General features: G+C 44.3%; 1 protein-coding gene across 1 annotated transcript in view; it reads left to right on the top strand.

Annotated features, from left to right (window-relative positions):
• KIAA2012 (KIAA2012 ortholog) overlaps nucleotides 1-23,954 on the top strand; it is an 86,985-nt gene that overhangs the window by 11,852 nt on the left and 51,179 nt on the right. Inside the window, exons 3-11 of the mRNA XM_054043309.1 lie at nucleotides 3,858-4,020; nucleotides 5,196-5,351; nucleotides 10,327-10,523; nucleotides 12,802-13,027; nucleotides 13,421-13,548; nucleotides 15,272-15,440; nucleotides 18,890-19,141; nucleotides 20,499-20,675; nucleotides 21,820-21,948. Of these exons, the coding sequence (XP_053899284.1) occupies nucleotides 3,858-4,020; nucleotides 5,196-5,351; nucleotides 10,327-10,523; nucleotides 12,802-13,027; nucleotides 13,421-13,548; nucleotides 15,272-15,440; nucleotides 18,890-19,141; nucleotides 20,499-20,675; nucleotides 21,820-21,948 (1,597 nt within the window). The remainder of the gene's footprint in view (nucleotides 1-3,857; nucleotides 4,021-5,195; nucleotides 5,352-10,326; nucleotides 10,524-12,801; nucleotides 13,028-13,420; nucleotides 13,549-15,271; nucleotides 15,441-18,889; nucleotides 19,142-20,498; nucleotides 20,676-21,819; nucleotides 21,949-23,954) is intronic.

The following is a 23,954-nucleotide window of genomic DNA, read 5'->3' as shown; positions in this document are numbered from 1 at the left end:
CTTCCCCTGCGTCTCCCGGGCCTCCCTCCAGCACTTGTGGAGGGAGGAGGAATGGCAAGCCTGGGGAAGAGGCGGGGATTCGGGGAGGGAGCCAATCGGGGAAGGACAGGGTGGAGTCGGGGCGGCGGGGGCGCGAGCACTTCCGGGCTCTGGAGCATTTCCTTGTTTGTCCAGTGTCCTGACCGCACATCGGTCGGGACGCGGGACAAACAAGGAAATATCGGGACAGTCCCAATAAAATCGGGACGTCTGGTCACCCTACAGTATTGCCACCCTCACTTCTGCGCTGCCTTCAGAGCTGGGTGGCTGGAGAGGGGCAATACCATACCAAGCCACCCTTACTTCTGCATTGCTGCCTGCAGAGCTGGGTGGCTGGAGAGTGGTGGCTACTGTGCAGGCAGCAGCGCAGAAGTAAGGTGGCAATACCATACCAGGCCATCCTTACTTCTGCGCTGCTGCTGGCGGCAGCTCTGCCTTCAGAGCTAGGCTCCTGGCCAGCAGCCACCGCTCTCAGCAGCAGCACAGAAGTAAGAGTAGCAGTAGCGCAACTTCCCCTACATAAACCTTGCAGTCCCCGCCCCCACACACACACACACACAACTCCTTGTTGGGTCAGGACCCCTACAATTACAACACTGTGAAATTTCAAAATGCTACAAGTGAGGTTCTAGCCTGCAGATGCATTTAGTTTATTTAGCCTGGAGGCAGAGCTGTGCAAGGGAGCAGTTTCCAAACGGAGAGCTAGACTGTTTTTTCTCTCTCTTTAATCGGAAACTTTCCCTGTGTTCAGTAAAAGCTAAGGTTCACATTTTCAACAATTCATACACGCAGGTGCCTCAGTTTCCACATGCCTAACACAGGACCTGACTTCAACTGAAAGTCAGACTCTAAGTGCATCAAGAAGGGCCTTCAATTTGAGACACTCAAAATTAGCGGACACCTGAAAATTTAGGCTTAAGTATGTTATTAAGCGAGGCAACTGGGCGAGGTGTGATTCTTCAATACAAAACAGGTCCTATTTGGAAAAAAAACTCTTGGTAGAATAAATTTACTGAAGCCAGAAATGCCTACACAAGTAGTCGATGAGAAAAGTGTGAACGGGGACCTAGGAGCAGAGTGATTACATACAGTAACTGGCTGTGGCACCAAAGAAAATGGACAAGTCTCAACATGCCTGCTGCTATTATATGAAGCACGGTGGCAATTTTCATTAACAGGGCACTCTGTACATGCTAATAATTCAGCTCAACGGAATCTAAGTCAACTAGAAACTGAGGCTAACTGGCATATTTTGCTACAGCACTATTAGATGTCAATTCTTCTGAATTAGAACCCAACCCTGCCTCCCTGAAGCTAATGGGAATTTTAACATAGCCTTTAAATGGGAGCAGGATCAAGGTTCTAGTTGTCTCTCTCCTTTCTAGGCTCCTGTCACAGTTTTACAGTCTTCCAGATCTGACAGACTGGTTCCTTGCAATTTAGGATTGTCAAGAGACACAAAGCTCTAGGGAGCTCACATACAAACTTGTCATACCTCCTCCCTCCAACACAAAAATAATATTCCATATCTATGGTGATGCTTTAGAAGAAGCTGAAGATTCCTGTATCCCATAGTTTGGGATAGTTACATTACATCTGCCACACCCGTGAATAGCAGCAGCATATTGTATTTTAATCCGTTCAATTATCACCCTATATCCTGAGCTCTTACACTGCAGTTATGGGCCCCTTAAGTCATTTCCCTCTCATGCTGCCCTTCCCCTCTCATCCCCGCTCCCAACATTGCACTTGCCCTTTGTAGAGTTAGTATAATTTCCTGTATTTACTTTCCATTTCTTTCTTCCAATAGAAACAACGATTTTCTTATAAAACCGAAGTACTGTATCCTCCTGATGGCTTAACGGGAAAGATACGTTTCTGGGTATTTTTAATTTGCCCACCCTAGTGGCATCTGAATGGTAGATTTGTTAAAGCTTTAAAATAAGATTAGAAAACGGTGATTTAGTTTACCTTAATGTAAATGATAAATCCATTAAATAATTATATTCTAAAATATATAAACATGAGTGGAATCCAGCTTTATTTAAGTCAATGGGAGTTTTGCCATTGACTTCAACAGGACCAGGATTTCATCCTTAATGTTACTGAGATTAATATGTACAGTAGAACCTGAGAGTTACAAACAGCTCAGGAATGGAAGTTGTTCATAACTCTGAAATGTTCGTAACTCTGAACAAGACGTAATGGTTGTCCTTTCAAAAGTTTGCAACTGAACACTGACTTAATACAGCTTTGAAACTTTACTATGCAGAAGAAAAATGCTACTTTCCCTTTTTTTTTTTTAGTAGTTTACATTTAACACACTACTGTACTGTAATTGCTTTCTTTCTTTCTTTCTTTCTTTTTGTTTTTGTCTCGGTCTCTGCTGCTACCTGATTGCGCACTTCTGCTTCCAAATGCGGTGTGTGGTTGACTGGTCAGTTCATAACTCTGGTGTTCATAACTCTGAGGTTCTAGTGTATCTGTTATAGAACTGCTTTTCTCTCCCAAGTGTGTCACTGAGTTGCTCCTCAGTTTTGAGCACTTTCACTCCTGCTGGCTGTGATGTGCAGGATCCAAGTCTTTCTAGCTGAAGAAGAGTGACAGGTCTCCCTTTGGTGGAATGTCTCAATGCTACTTCTAACTAGCCAGAAAAGTTACAGTAGGGCAGTATGAAGAGCTCCTTCCCTGCCTAATCAGGGACTAAGTGTGATGCCCCCTAGGGATTCTGTAGGCCTGCAATTCATAGTATCATGCTTGCAAGGAACAAAAAGTTCTCAGAATCATTTCCAGGGCATGTGAAGCACCACTTTGCAGTGTGGTGTCAAAACACCATAATACAATATCACGATCTTTGAAAGCAACTTCGCTACACTGAGCCATAGCACAAGGACACCAAGTCCCAGCATCACAGCATAAACTTTACAAACATTACGAGAGTGGAGTTTATCCCATCTGACTAGTCTAGATAGGTGCACAACCCAACAAAAGAGAATTAAACCTGGGTTTCCCACATGGCAGCATATAGTGCAGCTTGGTCTCTGGTCTAGACCCATCAAGACTTTTAAACAATCAGTATCTAATTCTATTGAACAGTGTGGTCTCATTTAAATTTAAACTAAGTCTGCATTTCGGGACTTTAACAAAGGTATTTGTTTCAACCATTCTTACACTTTGTTTTAACTAGATTTGATTGGAAAATACGGTAGTTCTTGAAGCCCAGGGAGTTGGTTGCATTAATGGTATTAATGAGAGCTCTGATAAAATTATACAGCATCAGAAAGCTGACTAAACTTTTTCAAGCTTCAGCATCCTGTCAGGGTTTGGGTTTGGTTGGGAATTTCAGTTAAGGTCCAGATCAATTTTTTCTCATTTTCCACATGGGTAGAGAGATTTAAAAAAAAAAATCCACGGCCTGGTCCTGCTCTCGATAAAATCAGTTGGAGCCTAGCCATGAACATCAAAAGTAGTAGGAGTAAGTCCCTGGTGTCCAGAGTATAACATTTATTTTCTTGACAGATTATCTTTATCCTTCACTGGTATTTAATTTTAGCTGAAGATCTGAATTGTTCCCTTGGGGTTTTTTTTGGCAATTTCCAGACTCGCACTCCCAACCTGTTTGCTTTAAACTCACCATCATGTGATTTCCCCATCATAGTCTACTGTCTTGAGATGCCTGTTCTACTATGCCTGCAGGCAACTTGAGGGTTTTTTTCCCCTGAGTTATTGATTAGAATCTGTTAACGTCAACTCACCAGCTGCAGTGAGAAACAAAATTTAAAGCAACTGAAGTCTTGTCATGCATATTATTGCTGCAGAAGGATCAGAAAGGGACAGCTTGGCTTCCACACCTCCATTTCCTGAAAAAGCCAGATAACCAGATTGACCGACAGATTCGCCCAGGCTATTCAGCCAAGAGGTACCTCTTCAGACTCTCTCAGACCTGGGATCCTAGCATTATATACAGGCTCCAGTGTGCAGGTCAGTAGAACCTAAAGTTATGCAAGGTTTGTGCAACTATTTCTAAGCTAACATTTGGGCGATTGTGTGTTACAAGTGGAATTAAAAGACCAAGCCCTTTCTTGATGATAAACAGAAGGAATAGACTTCAATTCTAGATGTCTAATCCAATTTCCTTTGAAATCAATGGAAAGACACATAGATTTCAACAAGATTTGCATTGGACCCCCTTGTTATGTTTACTTAATGTTTATGAAAGCTACAGTATTGAATACTAGAATCGGATATGCTCATAATTTAAATACAAGTGAGATGTAACATGGAAAAGATCCATGTTCGGTACTTACTGATGTGGAAGTTTCCCTTCTCAAACTCTCCAAATCTATCAAAACGGAGGTGGGCCCAAACTGCAAAATTTGTATCCTGAGTCAGACCTAAACTTCCCCCAAATTTGGGGGTGTTGGTTTAGTCCACTATAGCAACAGAGGATAATCACAAAGTTTGGATCTGGATTCAAATGTTACCGGACTTCAGGGGAGTTCAGCTCTGAGGTTTTGGTTTGGGCCAATCTCTAACTTTCAGCATCTTCCACAGATGAAGGTTTATTCATGGTCCATATGTATTTTTAATTCTTCAGTCTGTACACAATTGAATAACCGCAAACTACAGGTAATATATGGCGTAGTTTACAATCTGAGCCAATATACTGTACTAGACACATTCCTGTCAATATCAGAACTGGTTGAAAAAAAATTTTTTTGAAAAATGAATATTCATGAAAATGTTCAATTTTGTTAAATAAGGCCATGTTTTTATTTCCATTTTTCAAACTTTATTTTTCAACATTATTGGAAATTTAAAAAATTATCTTTTCCAGTTTTTATTTTATTGGGCTTTTTCCCCCTTGCCTTTCTCCCTCCCCCTTTTCAGTGAGAGAACAAAAAGAAAATGAGAATGGGGGGCGGGGGGAAGGGAAAGCCAAATTGAAAACAGAAAAAATTAGAAGTTTCACAACCAAAATTGTTGAATAGACAGAAACTCATCCTTTTCAAAACCCATGGAAGAAAAATGGCTTCAAGATTTTTCAGTATTTCCCCTTCCCTCCATTTTTCAGTTAGGTCTAGCCAATACATGTAACATTCTCTCCTGTCTTATCTCAAGTAACATATCTTTGCTTTGCAATATATGCTTTCCAGGATATATCAGGGACCCTTTATTGCTTCAGGAGAATTCCCTAAACACACCAAATCACAGAATAGGACAACAGGACCTGTCAGCTGTACCCAAAAAATATCACCTCCTGCCTGTGTTCCCATCTTTCTGGGCTGAGCTAAGCCAACACCTCCATCCAGGTATAATAGCAGGTATTATTTTTTAATAGAAAAAAATCCACCCTGGGTAAGATTTAATATTTGATTCAGTGTTTATGCCTGTGGGCAGATCATGTGCATAATAAAGTCTTCTTTGAAGGAATGTATTATTACTAAGTTATCATCTTACGAGATAGCTCTCAATAAGGAAACATTTAATAGAAAAGGTGTACTTCAAAAATTAGTAAGGGAATGTTTGGGATTAGAACAAAACCTATTGAACCCTTCAGTGAGCTCTCCAGATAAGATAAAAGAGTGAGTAAGCAGTACAGCTAAGGGCAAGGAACGAGGATCTACACATATACAATCCTCTGTTAAAGTTAAAGGAGTTGTGCACTAATAGTTTACATCCTGAGGTTTCTACTTCATGCCATTATTCCTGCACCACAGCCACAAACTGCAAACACAAGAACCCAGCATTTCTCTACTTAGCATGTCCTTCATTTTACAGTAGGTGTAGAAAAGCGCCATGATAGTGCTCTTTCTTCCATAACACTGCCTCCAAGGTTATCTGTGATGCTGCTGGTACCAGTCAGATATGACCAATGCCTCCAAAACTCATTTAGGTCTGATCCCAAGAGGCGCTATAGTGCCCTCAACTCCCATCGCAGGCAATGGGGGCTGAGAACCTCAGCACGTCACTGGAGGTGCTGAGAACATTTCAAGGGTAACCCTGTACTCTGCCTGCTCATGCACTGGCCCAGCCATTCCCTGGTTTGTGCACAATGGTCACCCTCAGCTCTGGAGCCAGGACTGACAATTCCATAAATGTAAACATCTTTTTGTAAGAAGCGGATTTTTGAAGTGAATGTAGTGCTTCAAAAGGGTGCACGCACCAAGAGCGGAGTGCTGCCTTTATCCACAGGAACAGCGAGAGCAGCAGCAGAGCAAGCTTCGCCACAAACCTGTCAGGTACATTTGGTTGTGTGAATACTTGTCCACTGGAAACTGGGCTACCAAGTCATTTTACATAGGTGACTGAACAGCCCTCAGACGGTAAGGACTCATTACTGAACGGTCTGGATTCAAACCCAGTGACCTAGGTGAAAAGCTCTGCATCCCATTACCAGCCTTCCCAGCTTTCCTTTAGCCTATGTAATGGATTCATTGCTGTTACTCCAGGACACAGGTTCATACATATATTTCCAAGTGGTGTCAATAGCCAAAAGCATCGTTTCTTATGCACACCTGGGAAGGCAGCTGTGACCATTGCTCTCTGATGTGGACCTTGCCTCAGTCACCTGCTGCCTTCGCATTACAGGTCTGTCTCATCTTCCGCTGGGGTTACGTTCTGCAGTCAGTGCGTAAAGCGAAAATCGCATATAGTCAAAATTACATTGAGTGTAATGGCGGGCGGAATCGCCCACACGACAGACAAGGCCGGCTCTGGCGCACTGAAAGTCGTCGTCGAAACAAACAAAAAACCAGGCAGGTACAGAATTTAAATTGTTATTTTTCTCTCTTTGTTTTGTTTTTGCCGGCCACGTAAAGCTGAATTCGCGCATGTTAAATCTGCGTAAGATGCGACAGACCTGTACTCCCATCTGGAGGTCACAATGGGTGTGTTTACACTGTAGCTGGGAGTAACCCTCCCAGCCCAGGTAGACAGATTCACACTAGCAGGGCTTGAGGTAGCATACTAAAAATGGAGACATGGCTGCACCAGTGGAGGCTCAGGGCTAGGCACCCGAGCTAGACCCAGGAGGTTGAACAGGTCTGAGCTCGGATGGCTAGCCCAAGCCTCTGCTGGTGCAGAAACACCCTCACAGCTAGTTGGAGTGTGCTAGCTCGAACCCTGCTAGCACAACTCTGTCTGCCCACACTGGGAGGCATGCTCCCTGCTGCAGTGTAGACATACCTACTGTCCTCTATATCAGAGGGGTAGCCGTGTTAGTCTGAATCTGTAAAAAGCAACAGAGGGTCCTGTGGCACCTTTGAGACTAACAGAAGTACTGGGAGCATAAGCTTTCGTGGGTAAGAACCTCACTTCTGCATCTGAAGAAGTGAGGTTCTTACCCACGAAAGCTTATGCTCCCAGTACTTCTGTTAGTCTCAAAGGTGCCACAGGACCCTCTGTTGCTGTCCTCTATATGGGGCTATCCATGAAGATCACTCAAGAACCACACAGCTGGTTCCAAATGCAGCTAGCTGCCTGCCTGCTTGGGGATGTTAGCTGAAACGAGCACATCATACCAAGAGCCACGCCCTGGCCTCTGCTCCAGGAATACAAAACATCTACATAGCTGCTGGTCCTGTACCATCTCTCTACCTAGTCCCCAGCACAGGAGGTATAAATGGGGTATTGATATACCTTGGTGATTCCTGACGGCCAGAGTGAACCCTCGGGGAGTGGGCAGCTGGGCACAGGTTTGATACATCCCAGGATCTAGCCCCAGTTCGCCAATGACTGCACTGATTTCCTATGTGTTTCCACTACAAAAATAGATCAGTGTCAGAAGCCCCTATAGCTCAGTCAAAATCCCCTTCAAAAAAGCCACACAAGAGGTGTCTGGGAGAGAGTGGGAACTGTCACAGGTCCCCGTGCTGAGTTACCCTCTAATTGTTTCCCGGGGGTAGGCAGGAGTTTGTCTAGCCTCCCCAACTGGGGGATCTGCTGCAGGCCCTGTGGTTTCACTTTGCTTCTCAATCCCCTGCTGCTTTCTCTGCACAACTCTAGGCTTAGACAGTTACTGCTCCTGGAGCCTCCCTTTAAGGAGGTGAGGTTTCCGCTACATGGAAGAAACTCCCCTCAGAAAAGTTATACTGTACAGCCTCAGGCTACATGAACTCTGAGTGGATTCCCCTTGGGGTTGGAGGAAGGAGAGAAATGGCGTGTACCTTTCCCTTTCTGATACAAGGATGCTGGAGCCCATGAAGCCTGCTACATGGAAAGGGTGGGATGGTACTGTTTAGTAACCCAGCTCCCTTCCCTTCCGTGCAATAAAAGCATATGTGGATCCTTCTAGGCCAGCCCAGCCCACAGTTTGAGCCCTGGCTATCAGAGAGATCTCCATATTCCTTATACACCAGCAGGAAAAGCAGAGACCATGAGATGTACTCTAACCAGCAGTCATTAGATCTGGACATCTAAGAAAGATTGTTCCTCAGCAGAGGAACCCCTGATCCAACAAAGCCAGAATAATCATTTCAGGGCATGGTGTCAGTCTCTCATCTCCTCTCAAGCTTTTGCTTGCAGGGGGGTGACATACAGGGCCGGCTCCAGGCACCAGCAAAGGAAGTAGGTGCCTGGGGCGGCCAATAGAAAGGGGTGGCACGACCGTCTGTTATTGGGGTGGCACGTCCAGGTCTTCAGCGGCAATTCGGCAGCAGGTCCTTCACTCCCTGTCTTCCTCTTCGGCGGCACTTCGGTGGCAGCTCAATCGGGTTTTTCCTTTTTTTCCTTTTCTTTTTTTTTTCTTCACCGCTTGGGGCGGCAAAAAAGCTGGAGCCAGCCCTGTATACACAGTTTGTTCTGTGCGGAGTAATAATAAATAAACCACCCACCCTTTATATTGCACCAGTTCCGTTGCTTTCTGTCTGTTGACTGGTCAGTGCATTGTTTCAGTAATTTTGAATTTGCCCCCAAGGATTATGTGAAGGAAGCATTATGAATCTAAAACAAATTAAATATACTTCCAGTGCAGCCAGACTGCTTCAAGGAGCTACATGAGCAAATCCAAATCAGTGTGTACCTCGTCTGTTGGGCCCACGGAAAGCTATTACAATGGGCCAACAGTTACGGAGCAACCAAGACTACTCTGCTCTTTCTCCCCTGCGAGGCAGCAGGTGGCCACTGGAGGGTGTGGGAAGGAGGGAAGGGCTGCTAAGCACATAGAGAGGCTAGGAATAGGAAAGGGTCCCAGTGTTCCTGGCCACACCGCAGCTGCAGGGCAAGATGTGAGAAGAAGTGAACCCCTAACTCCTCGACAGCAACAGACATGACTCAAACATTGCAGGGAGCAGCTCAGGGGACACATTTTCAATTCATAATAAAAGGCACAGTTTTTTTCTTAACGCATTCATCCTCGGAAACCACAAGTGGCCTCCGGGCACAGGTTGGCTGTGACTGCTCTAAAACATTACTGAAAGATTTGTTCACTTTGCAGAAGACATGTGTTGATGCAAACCCTTTGCTAATAAGAAAATTCCAACAGAATAAATGTACTGAACAGACCATAATGCTGCTGAAAAATTTGTTGCAAGCCAAGGCCTTGCTGACCACAGAGCAGGCTTGGAGCATGCAGCTGTCAAAGTAGTAGTGGAAACCCAATATAAAATATAGTACAAGGAAAATCCCCTGTACAATGAACCTCTTCCACATCTGCCTGAGGCTTGAAAGTTAATTTCCATAGTAATTTCCTTTTCAACTTGATGTTGCTTTGCTCTTGGTTCACTGAATACCTCCCCTGTTTAGTACCGTCCCTGCTAGGATACAGGATGTGAATTATTAATGCAGGTTGCATTCAAGTTACGTTTCAATCCTTTCTTCAGGATGCATAGTTTTAATTTCCAAAGCACTGGGAAACACCCTAAAGAAATCCAATCATTGAAGTGAACCCCCACTTTCTTGAATATAGTATCAATTCTGAGACACATTGTGATTCACCTGTTCCCAGGTACATGGGAGAGCACGCAAGGAGCTTTCTCCCCTTTTCATGCCCTGTAGAAGGGCCGCTCACAATTGCGGTCCCTGAGCTCAGGTGGCCGTGGCCCTACCCTCCTCCATATCAGCCCGTTCCTAAAGGATGGTTCAACCTGCATTAATCACATGTCCCCAGGCCATTCAGGAAAGGAGCATGTCCCTGTGGCACAACCTGGCCCGGCTCTCCTGCTGGGGTGGTACAGCTCCCAACGGGGATCAGTGGCTAAATGCCACAATTTGGCCCTAAATAACTAGAACCTCTCTGAAGTGTAATAGTTCACTTTGTGATCCAGTCCTGACACACCTGTCTTGCAGGCCAAAGTTACTCAGCTCAGAAGGAGGCCGAGAACAGAGAAAACCGGGTGGAAGGAGATGAAGTAGAAACACGTGGCTGGAGAAGAGCTCGAGTACCTGTTCGGGTTTCAGTGAGAAGATTGAGTCTAGAACTCAGACCTTCACCTGCAAAGGAGGCCACCTGGAGTCAGAATGCAGCATGCACAAAGGTCCTACAGGTACCACTTCTTCATTATCAAAGATGACCTCGGTCTTCATACAGATCAGAATCCCCTCAGTTCCCCTTGATGCTGTACTACCAGGGTGGTTATTCTTACAGCAAAGTTTTGCTAGTATGAGCTCTGGCTTCAACATGCAGCAGATACTAGTTGCATATGATAGCTGGACATACACAAATCTTTAACCGTCCCAAGACCCCACCTCCTCCTGAGACCCTCCCTTCCCCCATCTCCCACAGTGCTGAGGTGTTTTTTGTTAGTCTCTCTCCTCCGGTTGTTGTTGTTTAATAAAAGAATTGTTTTGATTTGAAAGCAATCTTTATTCCATTTCGAAAGCAAAGCGAGCCCTACAAAGCAACAGGCAATTTTCTTAAACCTTCACAGTGCATCATCTGCACCAATCACAATCACCTCCTAGAATTACAAGCTCTGCACTCCTGAGAATAGCAACAAATATTAGTGGCTTCCAGCTTCAAATTGCTACAGTTAGGGAAGCCCATTTGTGCAAAGCCATCCACAATGTCACGCACGTTGCCCAGAGTCACGGTCTTTCGGAGCAGGATGCGATTAATGGCCCTGCACATTTCCATCAACATGAGTCCAACGGTCGACTTTCCCACTCCGAACTGGTTAGCGACCCATCGGTAGCAGTCTGGAGTAGCAGCTTCCACAGTGCAATCAGCACGTGTTTCTCCAATGACAGGGCAGATCTCATTCTTGTGTCCTTGCACCGCAGGGCTGGGGCGTGCTCATCACACAGTCCCATGAATGTGGCTTTCCTCATCCGAAAGTTCTGCAGCCACTGCTCGTCATCCCAGGCGTGCATGACAATGTGATCCCATGACTCAGTGCTTGTTTCCCGAGCCCAAAAGCGGCGTTCCACTGTGGTCAGCACCTCAGTGAATGCCACAAGCAATCTCGTGTCGTAGCTACTACGCATGGTGAGATCAATGTTGAACTCCTCTTGCCTTTGTAGTTTAAGGAATAACTCCACTGCCATTCGGGACGTGTTGGTCAGAGCAAGCAGCACATTGGTCAACAGTGCGGGATCCATTCCTGTAGACTGAAGAGGCAGAGCACGCAGTACACAAACCGTTGAAAGATGGCACCAAATGCGGACGGAAGCACAGGGATTGCTGGGATGCAAAGCAATGCATCATGGGGCATTGGGACAGGACCCAGGATGCCCCGTGACCCCCTCCGTCTTCCCATAACTCTTAGCGGCAGAAGAAGAAGAGATGCTCTGTGGGATAACTGCCCAGAGTGCACCGCTCCGAATACCACTGCAAGTGCCACAAGTGTGAACACGCTATTGTGCGGGCAGCTGACAGCGTGAACACACAACAGCGGTTTCTCTTCAGTGCTCTCTGAGTGGCGCTGTAACTGTCAGCATTGTAACTCTGCCAGTGTAGACATACCCTTACTCTTCTATAACGCTTTTCGTCAGTAGATCTCAAAGGAGGGCAGTGTAATTAGCCCCAAAGCATGCCTTGGCAGCACTGACTGAGTATACTGAACTGACGTAAAGAACAGAAGTGAAGCTGTTATACTTTTAGCATTCGTCTCTTCCTCAACACTATCTTTTTCAGCATCTGATTTAAGAATTGCTGAATAGACAATAAAAGATAAAATTTACGTACAAAACAGGAGCTACTATGCAAATGGTCATAAATTAGTACATATTCAGAGAGACAGCAGAAGAGTAATACCCAGCATCATATACCCGTTAGAAGTTCTCAATCTTTTGGGGCCCCAGTCTTGCACCACTGAGATCAGTGGGAGTTTTGCCATTGATTTCAATGCAAGCAAGCATAGTCCCTTGGACTATATGGTATATATAAAAAAAACATATACAAATAATATATGTAACAAAAAAAGTGGTTGTATATTTAAACAGTTGATACCCTACATAGAATGAAATCTGTGACAACTGAGAAGAGAAATACTTAGCATTATAAGTCAGGCTGAAATGGTATTCATGAATGTGGGCTTGTAAAAAATAGATGGTTGAAAATTTTCTGTTGAAAAAATGGTTTAATGGAAAATGGGTTTTTGACTAAAATTCTGTGAAAAAAAGTCTGATTTCCAAAGAAAGTGTTGAGTTTTTGCATTAAAACTGAAGACATTTTTAAGTTTTCTGATAAAACTTTAAAATTTTCTGTGGAAAATTGACAAAAATGATTCCTCCCCAACCCCCATTTTCATTGAAGTTAGCTGCAGGGGAAAACCATTTTCTATCCAGCTCTATTGTAAAGCCAGTCATTCTGCCATCTCCTAGGGCACAGAGGTGGAAGATCACCAAGATGTGGAGTGTGCAATGGAGGGCCAATGGCATGGGGAAAAGTCACACCAGACAGAGAGTCAAGAGCACCGTGAAAAGCTGAACCAAACTGTCAAGAGCTCTGTTGGGAATGCCACTATTGATACTTCTCAGCTTTTGAGTGAGAGATCCTACATGACTTTCTACGGAGGCTATTTCCCTGGAAGAAAAAAGCCCTACAGTGGTAAGAAATACACCTCCTTAGCTTTATTTCTTGTCATAGTTGTGTTTGTAATGAATTTACTGGACTTCTGAAGAATGAGGAGAGTCCAGTAAATTTTATGTGTACTGTTATAACAGTCACCTCTGGATTATGAGCACAGCAAGAATCTCTAAGGTTGTATTTTAATTAATGACAGTGGTCATGTGTTGCAGTGCTCATTGGGAAGAGGGCAAAGAGTTGTATGAGGAAACTTTCCTTCTCCTTATTACCATGGGTGCAGGGACTGGTAAATTTATTCCTCCTCCTGTCCTTGACAGGTTCAATGATAGAGTAAATACTGACCCTTATCTGATGCCATTAACACATATTAATATTTCATCCCCTTTTCATCTCGTCTCCATTTCCCCCCCTCAGTTAAACAAGGACATCTGAATAACCAGGATGGCAAAGAAGAAGGGCACCTTATTGAAACAGGTTTTTTTCCTCCTATTCAGTCTGCCATGGACTCAGAGCAAGGTGTGGTCAGGGTGGAACACAGAAAGGTCAGATTTTTAAAAACAAATATGCAGTTGTTGGGAATAACGTATGAAGTGGTCTCCTTTCAAGGCTCATAACATGAATATAGGCAATTTTGTGCACATACAAATTGCCCCATTGGATCAGACCAGTGACCCATCTAATCCAGTATCCTGTGTCCTACAGTGCCAGGATTAGATGCTTTAGAAGAAGGTGCAAGAAACTCAGTAGTGGATAGTTATTGGGCAGCCTGCCCCTATGGAAAGTTCCTTGTTGAACACCAATAGTTAGAGGTTGGCTTATGGGTTTCTATCCCCTCCAAAACACATTTATTTTTAAATATTTCTCTGTTGAAGTGTCTGCCCCTTTCTGTAATTGTGAAAATGGAGTTTTATCCATTTCAGTAGATGCAAAATAGTGAAAGTGAAGCTATAAAGGGAAACAAAGTGCTACTGCCCTCTTTGAACTGGAGAATGCAAGAGAATGCTGGAGACGCTGATACATGAATGTTCTCGAAGTCAGTCCTGAGGCTACTCTATACCACAGGGATAAGGGCACTTGAAGTGTGAAAGTAGCAGGTGATGCAACAAAAGACACTGAAATACTTACGGCCACATCAGCACTACAGAGACAAGCATGGTTGTTCCTTGGCATGGTTACAACATTGTAACAGATTATATGTCATGGGTTATAGTTCTTGTTACCACATGATCAGGTACCATCCACAATACACATTTTAATCATGTAACTGCATCAGGGGACCACAACATGGCAACCAGGCCTCATGATACAACTATATTTATAGGGTAGTCAGATTCAAAATGGAGCAAGAGAGTGTTCAACAGGTAAAGAGCTGCGAGTCTGAAGGCCAAATGCTGGTACCCACCACAAAGCCTCAATAAATAGGACTGTGCCTGGAGAGACTGAATGCTTCTGTGCGTGTGCATGAACACATGCATGTGCCCCTCTGCAGGGAGGGTCTGGGGTATCCAAGCATGCTGGTTCTTCAGATGCCCCAGTTGCTTGACACTTAAAAAACCAAAACATGGAGGCAAATCTTTCTCCCCTTAACCATGCCTGATTTCATAGCCTCATTTTTATGAGTATATGTCTACACTTAAAACATGACACAGTTGCAGCTGCGCCACTGTAGTGTTTTAGTGCAGATGATTACTACAGGGATGGGGGGCGTTGTAGGTAATCCACCTCCCCGAGAGGTGATAGCTAGGTCGATGGAAGAATTATTCTGTTGACCTAGCTCTATTTGCACTGGGGGTTAGATCAGTTTAACTTCATATCTGTGGACTTTTTACACAGCTATGCCAGTGTAACTTTTCAGTGTAGACCAGCCCTAAGTTAAAATCTGATCCAACTCCCATTGGAGTCAAGAGAAAGATTCCTGTTAACTGCACTGTGTACGTATGTTTTAGAAAAACAAAGACTTTAAACAATTCAGAACCATCAAGTTAAGCATCCTGGGACTAATCCAGCTTCTTCTTCCACTGTGTTCTGGAGAAGTCCAAGGCTTTGATGCGGTGGCCAGGACTAGGAAGAATTGGGGAGGGTCAAACATCCCATGTTCCACAGAAGATGCCCAGCGGAGATGGGGAATGAAAGAGTGAAACCAGCCTGGCTTTGTTGCGCTAGTAGGTTGTGCTTTAGCTAGCCTATAGAGTGAGGAATAAAAATATAAGTCAAAAGTAATGGGAGTATTTGGGGTTTCTGACACTTTTGATTTATATCTTACAGCAGGCGCCAGAGACTTTGAAGTTTCCTTCAATCTCAGAAGAATCACCCAGAGCCCAAGTGCCCCACAAGAAACAATTTAGATCCAGTGATCCCCCAAAGGAGCTTCTGATCCTGCCTTTGCTTATTCAGTTGCAAACCCAGCCCGAGACCAAAGCAAAGAATCAAACAGGTACCATCAGCTGTAGACAAAAGATTCTCTGATCTATCTAAATTCAAGGTATTTGTAAGTTACACAATGATTAGATTGGGACTGCAGAAAAAGGGAACTCTCCCATCCTGGACCGCATCATTTCAGTGTTAGCTCTTGTGTTCTTGAAGATATTCAGAGCAGGTTTATTTTGGATTCCGCATGGTTTATATCCCAAAGGGGAGTCTGCGCCTCAATACAGTGTAAAAGCAGCAGAGTTTCTGCTAATATTGGGCAAACTTCAGGAGATTCAGATCAGATCAAACACCCTCAAACTCAAATTGTTTTTCCAAAGTTTATCTGAATAAGCCAACATTTTTGGCATGAAAAAGGTGGGCTGGAGATTGACTGGTATTTCAATATCAGTCGAGGACAAGGAACATTGGCTATGAAATAAAGACAGTTCATTAAATTGAGGCACAGGGAGGAATTGGCTGGGGGCCGAAGAGCTGCACCTGATTTGTCTTAGATGGAGCAGATTGCAGCCTCCTTTATCTTGAACACAGAGGTGTGCTTCACATAGACTGCAGGTCCTAACATGCAATGCACCATCTAGATTTGAGTGGCCTGCTTATCAGATCAAGACAGAGCCCTGCATGCTGGGACCTGTAGTCTCTGAAGGCTACATCTTCTTATTATAGATGAAGCTGGCCACAGGATGCATTGCAGAACTTCACAGATCACATATGGCCCTTTCATGGTTTGTCTGCAGCGTGACATACTGCCTGTGGGGGAAATCAAATTTGGAACCTGCACTGTCCAAGCAACAAGGGCTGAGAATGCTAAAGACTGAGAACGCTCTAATCTTAGTGAGTAGAGAAAGAAATTGCCTCAGATAAATACTGACGCTCCCTTGAAAGATGCAAAGAGCAGTGCTGCTGGGTCCCAGAAATAACTGAGTCCACCATTTTCCACTGGAAAGAGTCACCACAGTGCAGAGAGAGAGAGAGAGGAATGGGTAAAGCAGTGGCTCTCAAACTTTTTTACTGGCGACCCCTTTGACATAAGTCTTTGAGTGCAATCCCCCTTATGAATTAAAAACACTTTTTAATATATTTAACACCATTATAAATGCTGGACGCAAAGCGGGGTTTGGGGTGGAGGTTGACAGCTCGCGACCCCACATGTTATAACCTCGCGACCCCCTGAGGGGTCCCGACCCCTGGTTTGAGAATCCTTGGGGTAGAGTGAGGAAAGAGGATACATGGTTTGATTTGATTTCTCCCTTCCAGAAAATAAAACAAGGGGCATGTAAGATCCTAAGTCTGACATCATGTTCCATAACAGTCTTCAACTGGCAATGTCCTAGTTAAAGGAACTCCTGCAACTGTTACTCACATACTAAATAGCCCCTCTGACTTCAGTGGGACTGTTGCAGGAGTACGATTTGAGGACTGGTCCCTTAAAGAATTAATCTAAATATTAAATGCTCAGGATTACATTCCACCTTGTATTTAGCTGTGTCACCGAGTTAGTTTCCCAGACCTGCAGAAGAGCTCCATGTAAGCTCGAAAGCTCGTCTCTCTCACCAACGGAAGTTGGTCCAATAAAAGATACTACCTCACCCACATTGTCTCTCTAATGTCCTGGGACTGACACAGCTACAGCAACACTGCAAACAGGACGACATTGTCAGAACCTTTGGAAAACCCTGCTTCAGATGACAAGTATTTTTTAAAAATATCAAAGAATTATAAAAATGTATGAAAAAGGTTTGTCTGAAGTTGCTAATGCACTAGAGCTGTTTCTGTGTTTATTTGCATTATAAATGGAAAGGAAGTTCAGCAACTTTTCCATTTGTCATGTATTTGACAAGGAAGCAGCTTTGAGCAGTGATCTTCTCTCACCAAGGTGACTCTTGAACCACTGCTGTCAGACTGGGCAGAATCAACAGACTCTGCAAATCCAGAACAAAGGGACAAGGGCAACACCACTTTCTGTACAGTATTATCAACCCACACTGATGTGCTACATGGACGGATATATTTCAACATGTCCAGAAACTAGAAACTGGGTGATGATATGGATGGGGTGGGAGGGGTGCGGATATTCCGTCAGAGGCCCCTGCTTTCTGTAAGCAAGCAATCTGAAGACTTTCACATAGCATATGTTACCACTTATAACAGTAGTTATGCCTCTTTCCCAATTTTCTCCTTCTTTGGACACCTTTTCCCATTCTACCTCATTCTCTTCTTTCCCTCCCCTTTTCCCACTGTTCCCTTCTCCCTCTACATTAGTGTTCTCTTCTTTCTCCCCACATTTCCCCTCCCTTCATCCTCTATCTACCTCTTTCTCTGCCATTTTTCATAGCGCTACTTCCATAGATTTTAGGGCCAGAAGGGATGCTATGACCATCTAGTCTGACTCCTGCATAACACAAGCCAGAGGATTTTGGTATCTCCCCACAGCTCCTCTTCCCCTGCCCTTTTCAGCATCATCCAGCCGTCACCCAGGGAGCACATATTTATTCAAGCTGACTCAGAAGCAGCAACTCCTTTCTGTCTGGCTACTGATTCTATTCCCTCCACACAGAAGGAACTTTGCTACAGCTAAACATGAACATGGGGGGGGGAAATGGTCCAGATGCTCCTGATCTTCTCAATATTTGCAAATGTTAAATAAAATGGGAAACCCAATAATCACGGTAACAAAATTGTTATAGTACTACATATAAAAATATTGGTACTGCAGTCAACAGATCTTCATGAAAAACCACATGGGTAAAAAATACACTAAAGTGTATCCCAGAACAACTGCAGGAATGATTAGAGGTACATTATTTTATTCAAAAAAGCAGCATGCCAGTAACCATTTAGGGCCAAGTTCTGCCCTCAGATATATGCATGTAACGCTCAATGAAGTCACTGGTAGTTGCATAATTATGCCAGTATCTGACTGTAGAACAGAATGTAACATCAGTCCCACAAATCTAGAGTCTGGCTTCAGTGAGATACTCAGAACTGTGCACTAAACAGAGGTTGTTCAAAAAAGTTAAGAGAACCCGTGTGTAGAACCCCGATATTGAATTATAGGAGAATATTTGCATCATGGAGGTGAATTCCATGTTTCTTCAAGGCCAGGTGTTGAACGAAGAAGCTGTTAAGCTCAATTATCAAATGTACTTCGGTTAGGAACACTAATCTGGTTCGCCCACCACGTCGTTTGATTTCTCCCATTCCAGGATTGCACCACTCTTTCTGGCTGAGACAGCCAGTTATGTTAATCAGTTTGTCAATTTCTTGACATGAATAAGAGTTTAAAGATGCTGCTTGCGGCTGCTGTGATTTCACCAAGTCTGATTTCACAATACAAGACAAACAACAGGAAAACACATAGAGGTTCAGAAACTTCTTTTCCAATAAACTTTCACCAGTTTATTGGAAAAGAAGCGGTGGCTAGTATCTCCATTTCATGTTCCTCTTTCATTCCAGCAGCTTCTTGTGACAAATCCAGATCAGAGGCTGATGACGACGGTGAGAAGTTGTTGGCTCCTTCACCAAATGATCTCATTTCTGGGCCAGAGGGTCCAACTGAACAGCACCAAATGGTCATTGGAGAAAACCCAGAGATACATCAAGGTAGCTTCATCCTACCTCCAATAACCAATCGAAAGTTCACTCTGGAGGGGAGGAAGGCAGGAATAAGAGGGGTGAATGCTGGAAAGGAGGGCCACTATAAAAGAGGTCAGTCAATACAAATCAGAGATTCAGCTTTTGCCTCAGTTGTAGCTAGACTAACACCATCTCCGCTATAAAACTAATTCAGCTTCTAGCTATTCACCTACTACAGCTCATCTTTGTGGCGATATTAGCCAATCACATGGTGATTGGCCACATTAGCCAATCCGATGGTCACTCTAAAGGAATTTATTTCACATTGAATTGTGTCAGGAGTATGTGTTGCATCTAAGCTTTGCATTAAGATAACACTCTAAGGGGCCTGTTATAATGGAATTTTGTTAATTCATAACAACTGACATTCTATAACACTTTTCATCCAACGACCCCAAGAGGTTTAACAAATTTTATAAACCAGTTACAAGACATATTAGGTTTTACTTCATTTGTTATTGAAATGCAGCCGCTTTTGCTATGGAAGATATCAGACAATCCACTACACAATAGTCCAGTAGAGAAATTAAAGAACGTCTATGTCAGTCGAAACTACAGGGGAATTTTAGGTGGACGGAATTCATTGATTAAACTGGAATTTAGCCTGAATGCCAAAGTAATGAAAGTGGGATCTTTAATAACTACACTTCGTCATAACCTACACCTTACATGTCATTTGAAAGATGGCACCTCCAGCAGCACAGCACCACTCTAGCATCAATACAGAGCCTGTCTCAAGAATGCTCCCCATGAATCATCACCACCACCTTCCTGCAGCAGCTAGATTTTCCTTGGAGCTCTTGGAACCCAAGCACTGGCTGCAAATAATTGTACAGAACAGAAACCACTGCTGTGCACTTAATATCTTAAGGGTATTAAAGTCATCAAGGCAGCAGTTATTTTCTATAAACTATAGTGATCGCCAATAAAAATTCAACATTTACACATTACCCACAATTACCCAGTGGAATCTAAGATACAGCAGTTATTTTCTATTCCAAGTAGAGGGAGAAACTGTTGTATCTCAGATATCATAGAGTTACTATAGGAAAATGAGTCTTTTTTTCAAAGGCAACTACGGTAATTCTGGTATCAGACCCATCACTCTAATTTCGTTACCACAGCTCATAGTTCAATAACAACAATATGTTGATGGAACATTTCATGTTTTCTTTAGGTTGATACAATTGCTCATCAGTTTTGCGCAGCACTTTGTAGACCACGCAGCACTTTATAACATTGGCAGTGAGAATAAAGATTAATTAGATGGGGTAGTTTAGCAGGATAGACAAACCACACACCAGTAAGTCACTGATTAATTGTGACCCTTTTGTGCATTCCCTCCTTCTGCCTAGGTCTCTATTTCCCCCTCAGAAATGTATTGTTTTATGCAGCTCTTTAGTATTGTTCCTTATATGCTTTTTCCAAGATGGTGATTTATTCACCCAGAATGCAGTCCCAGGATTAGAGCTGCTGCCCCCTATATATGGAAAGAAGGGTCCAGGGAACCAGAGTAGCAAGACAAACTTCAAAACGATGAGCAGCAGCACTTCTAAGACTCTCCCTGTAGGAATCACTCGTGGCACCCTACCAGAAGAGCTGAGAGGTAACATGTTTGTACTGTGCATGGAGTCTGTAATTATGTTGATCTGTTTGTACTGTACATGCTGGAGGGACACAATACTTTTGTTTTTAAAGCTCCAGAACTTCAGGAGAAACTAACATGCTGGTTTTGACAGCAGCCGTGGGAATTCCAGGAATTGTTTAAGATTCAGTGTGTGCATGTTTCTAGAAAAGTTAGTTCCTGAGATAAGATGCTACTGAAAAAACATGCCCATTACATGGATTCTTAGGACCTGAGAAGGGGCAGGGGCAATACTTCCAGCAGGAAGGAGATAGCTACCCTATGCTGCAAACAGACATGACCAAGCCAGCACACACCACTGGCATGCACACAGGCATGCCGGTTAAATACAAAGTCAGTAATTCACGGGGAGAAGCCAGTGATGGAACTAAACTCCAAAAGCCTACAGTAAGAAAGTATAATTCAGTTCAAGTCAATGGAATTGTGCCCATTTACACCAGGGAGTTATTTCATCCCATGTTTATTAAACAGGTGCTTTTGCAAATCCACAGTTCCGCCTCTATGCCAGATAACATCAGCCAGCCGAAAGCTGGGATTAGTTAGTGTCAGCACCTGAAGTTGCCACCGTATCAGAAAGAAAAAAAGATAATGGGTAATTACCAAACTGGAACTTCATTTGCAGATGGTGGGTGGGGAGTGGCATGAGGGGGAGATGGAAAGGAAAATGCCAAATACTTGCATGACATGAAGTGCGCTTTTCATGTCATAATAGGCTCAGAAGAGTCATGTTTAGAAATAAGAAAACTGTAACAAAAGCGCTGGATTTCCAGGCCCCTTAAGCTTAGGAGGAATGGGGTTCAGAACTCAAAACCTGACCTGATCTGAAGGTCATACTGGACAGAACGAAAACCTCAAATAAAACACTCATGAGCTTTGGGGGTGGCTTTCAAAATCTGCTACTGAATGTTGTGTTCCAACCCATCTCCTGTAATGTACTGAGCTTTCTTAGAGTAACCTTGTTTTTAATTCTGACATGATAATGTGAATGCATGCACAGAGCTACTGAGAAGGATATTTTCATGCAATGAACAGCAGTGCAGTAGGTCTCCAGGTATCCTTGTTGACGGTGTGTATTAGTAACAATGTTCATCTTTATGTTTTCAAGAGTGTTATAATGGTACTTCACTAGGCAGCCTCATAATGGGCCCTGATGGAGAAATTGTCTGTCTGTCCCTCTTGGGATCTGTCCAAGATGCAGAAGTTCCTGCTCAGTTTAGCTTCGTTCCAGATAAAGGTAAGGCCACATAATTTGAAGAAGTTTATTTTCCAAGAGGAAGAAATGGCATGCATGGCTCTCCACAGTTTCAGACAAACTGAATAAATAAAAATCAGACCCAGATCAGTGTTGCTCTTTTCACTGAGACAGGGTAACTTCTGCCAACTCAACCACCACAGCTAATGTTTTCACAGCAAGTTTACTTGTGCTCTAGGATAGGCAAGATCATGGAATGGCTATTAAAAGGGATGCTGGATTGCGTAGCTGAGTTTAAAAAGGGGTTACAAAACTGCTGTGGAATTTGCCCAGTATAAACAATGTCCTTCTCTCCTTTAAGGTTAACCTCAAAAAGAGGAGATGGCTAATTTATAATCTGCTCGGGTATTTGTGCTATGTGCCTCAGACAGCCAGTGTGAGTCATCTTCTGACAGACACGTCATGCAATCTCCAAAAACCAACAGGGATACGAGCTGGTGGGAATAGAAAATGGTTTGTTCTGAGAAAGGGCCGTCTCACAAGAAAAGAAGCCCAAGAGTGGCTAGTGCCAAGCAGCCAATAGACAGTAGGGTTTGTTTCCCCAAGAATAACCAAGATGTGTGCTGATGAGCTAGAGAGCTGCTGCAAGGAAGGTGTGATTCATGATAAGAAGATCAATACAATTTGCATGAGGAGGGTTAAATGATGGGTTACTACAGAAGCAGCTGGCTTGTATCATTAGAGAATGGCCAAGCCATTTGACCAAAGAAGCCCACAGCACAGCAGCCTTTGGTCTGCTGCTTTAATCTCTGGCTCAAAACCCAGATCTTTTCAAAGGGGAGAGATGCTTCTGCTCCCCAGTGAAGACATTATCTCTCACTGAAAGTACCACAGTCAGGGCCAGCTCTAGGATTTTTGCCGCCCAAAGCAAAAACAATTTTGCCCCCCCCCCCCCCGTTCTTTAATTACCCCACTTCCGGCCCCGCCTCAACTCCGCCCCTTCCCCAAATCCCCAGCCCTGCCTCCTCCCCCCAGGCTCTCAAGCCTAGGAGGGAGGGAGGGAGGGGGAGAAGCGGCACCCGCGCCCCGGCCACTCGGAGTCTCCCCCTCCCTCCCAGGTTTGAGAGCCTGGGAGGGAGGGGGAGACTCCGAGTGGCCGCGGCGCGGGCGCCGCTTCTCCCCCTCCCTCCCAGGCTCTCAAGTCTGGGAGGGAGGGGGAGCAGCGGCGCGTGAAACGGCCGCTCGGGATCTCCCCCTCCCTCCCAGGTTTGAGAGCCTGGGAGGGAGGGCGAGTAGTGGCGCGCGAATCAGCTGTTTCGCGCGCCGTGGCAGCAGCAGCGGAGGTGAGCTAGGGCAGCCGGGGCAGCATTCTGGCACCAGCCATGCCGCCCCTAAAAATGTGCTGTCCCAAACACCAGCTTGTTTTGCTGGTGCCTAGAGCCGGCCCTGACCACAGTATTTTACAGTAATGATATAAATTCATCACTGCAACTATGGTCCCTTTGTGCCAGCTCCACTGGAGTGAAGGGGCCGGCCATTAATTGGGAATTCCCCAGACATAGTATCCCTCCCCAACTAGTTCTACACCACTGTCCACAGAAGTCAGGGCGTTCTCAGAGCGCTACTGCACTCAGCTATTCCCACGAGTGGCTGTAGGCAGCTGGACACACGTTGCCCTAAGTAGCGTCAGGAGCCAAAGCAGCTCCTGCTCAGACCAGATCAGGGAAAGAGCAAAGGTGATACAAAGCCACCTTACTCCATCCTCCATCCTCTTTGCACCATATTCCCCCCCCCACACACCCCATTTGCACCATCTTGTTACTGTATCTAAGTGTTTTCTTTGCATTATTTACATAGTTTACTGGTTAAAGCAAGTGTTACTGACAGCACCCCAGAGTCAATACGGCTGCAAGCTTGTAAGTAAGTGGATGCTTCTTCTAAGTGCCCAACTCACTCTGGTGTCAGAGAGATGGGTTTTCATTCTCTGGCATCACCACTGGTAACAGAGATCCTGAAGGCCGAGTTAGGGGTTCAGTTACACCTGTGCT

The sequence above is a fragment of the Malaclemys terrapin genome, chromosome 11 (genome assembly GCF_027887155.1).
Source record: "Malaclemys terrapin pileata isolate rMalTer1 chromosome 11, rMalTer1.hap1, whole genome shotgun sequence".
Lineage (NCBI taxonomy): Eukaryota > Metazoa > Chordata > Testudines > Emydidae > Malaclemys > Malaclemys terrapin.
Note: the sequence above shows the minus strand (reverse complement) of the source record. Positions and strands in the feature narration are given on the sequence as shown.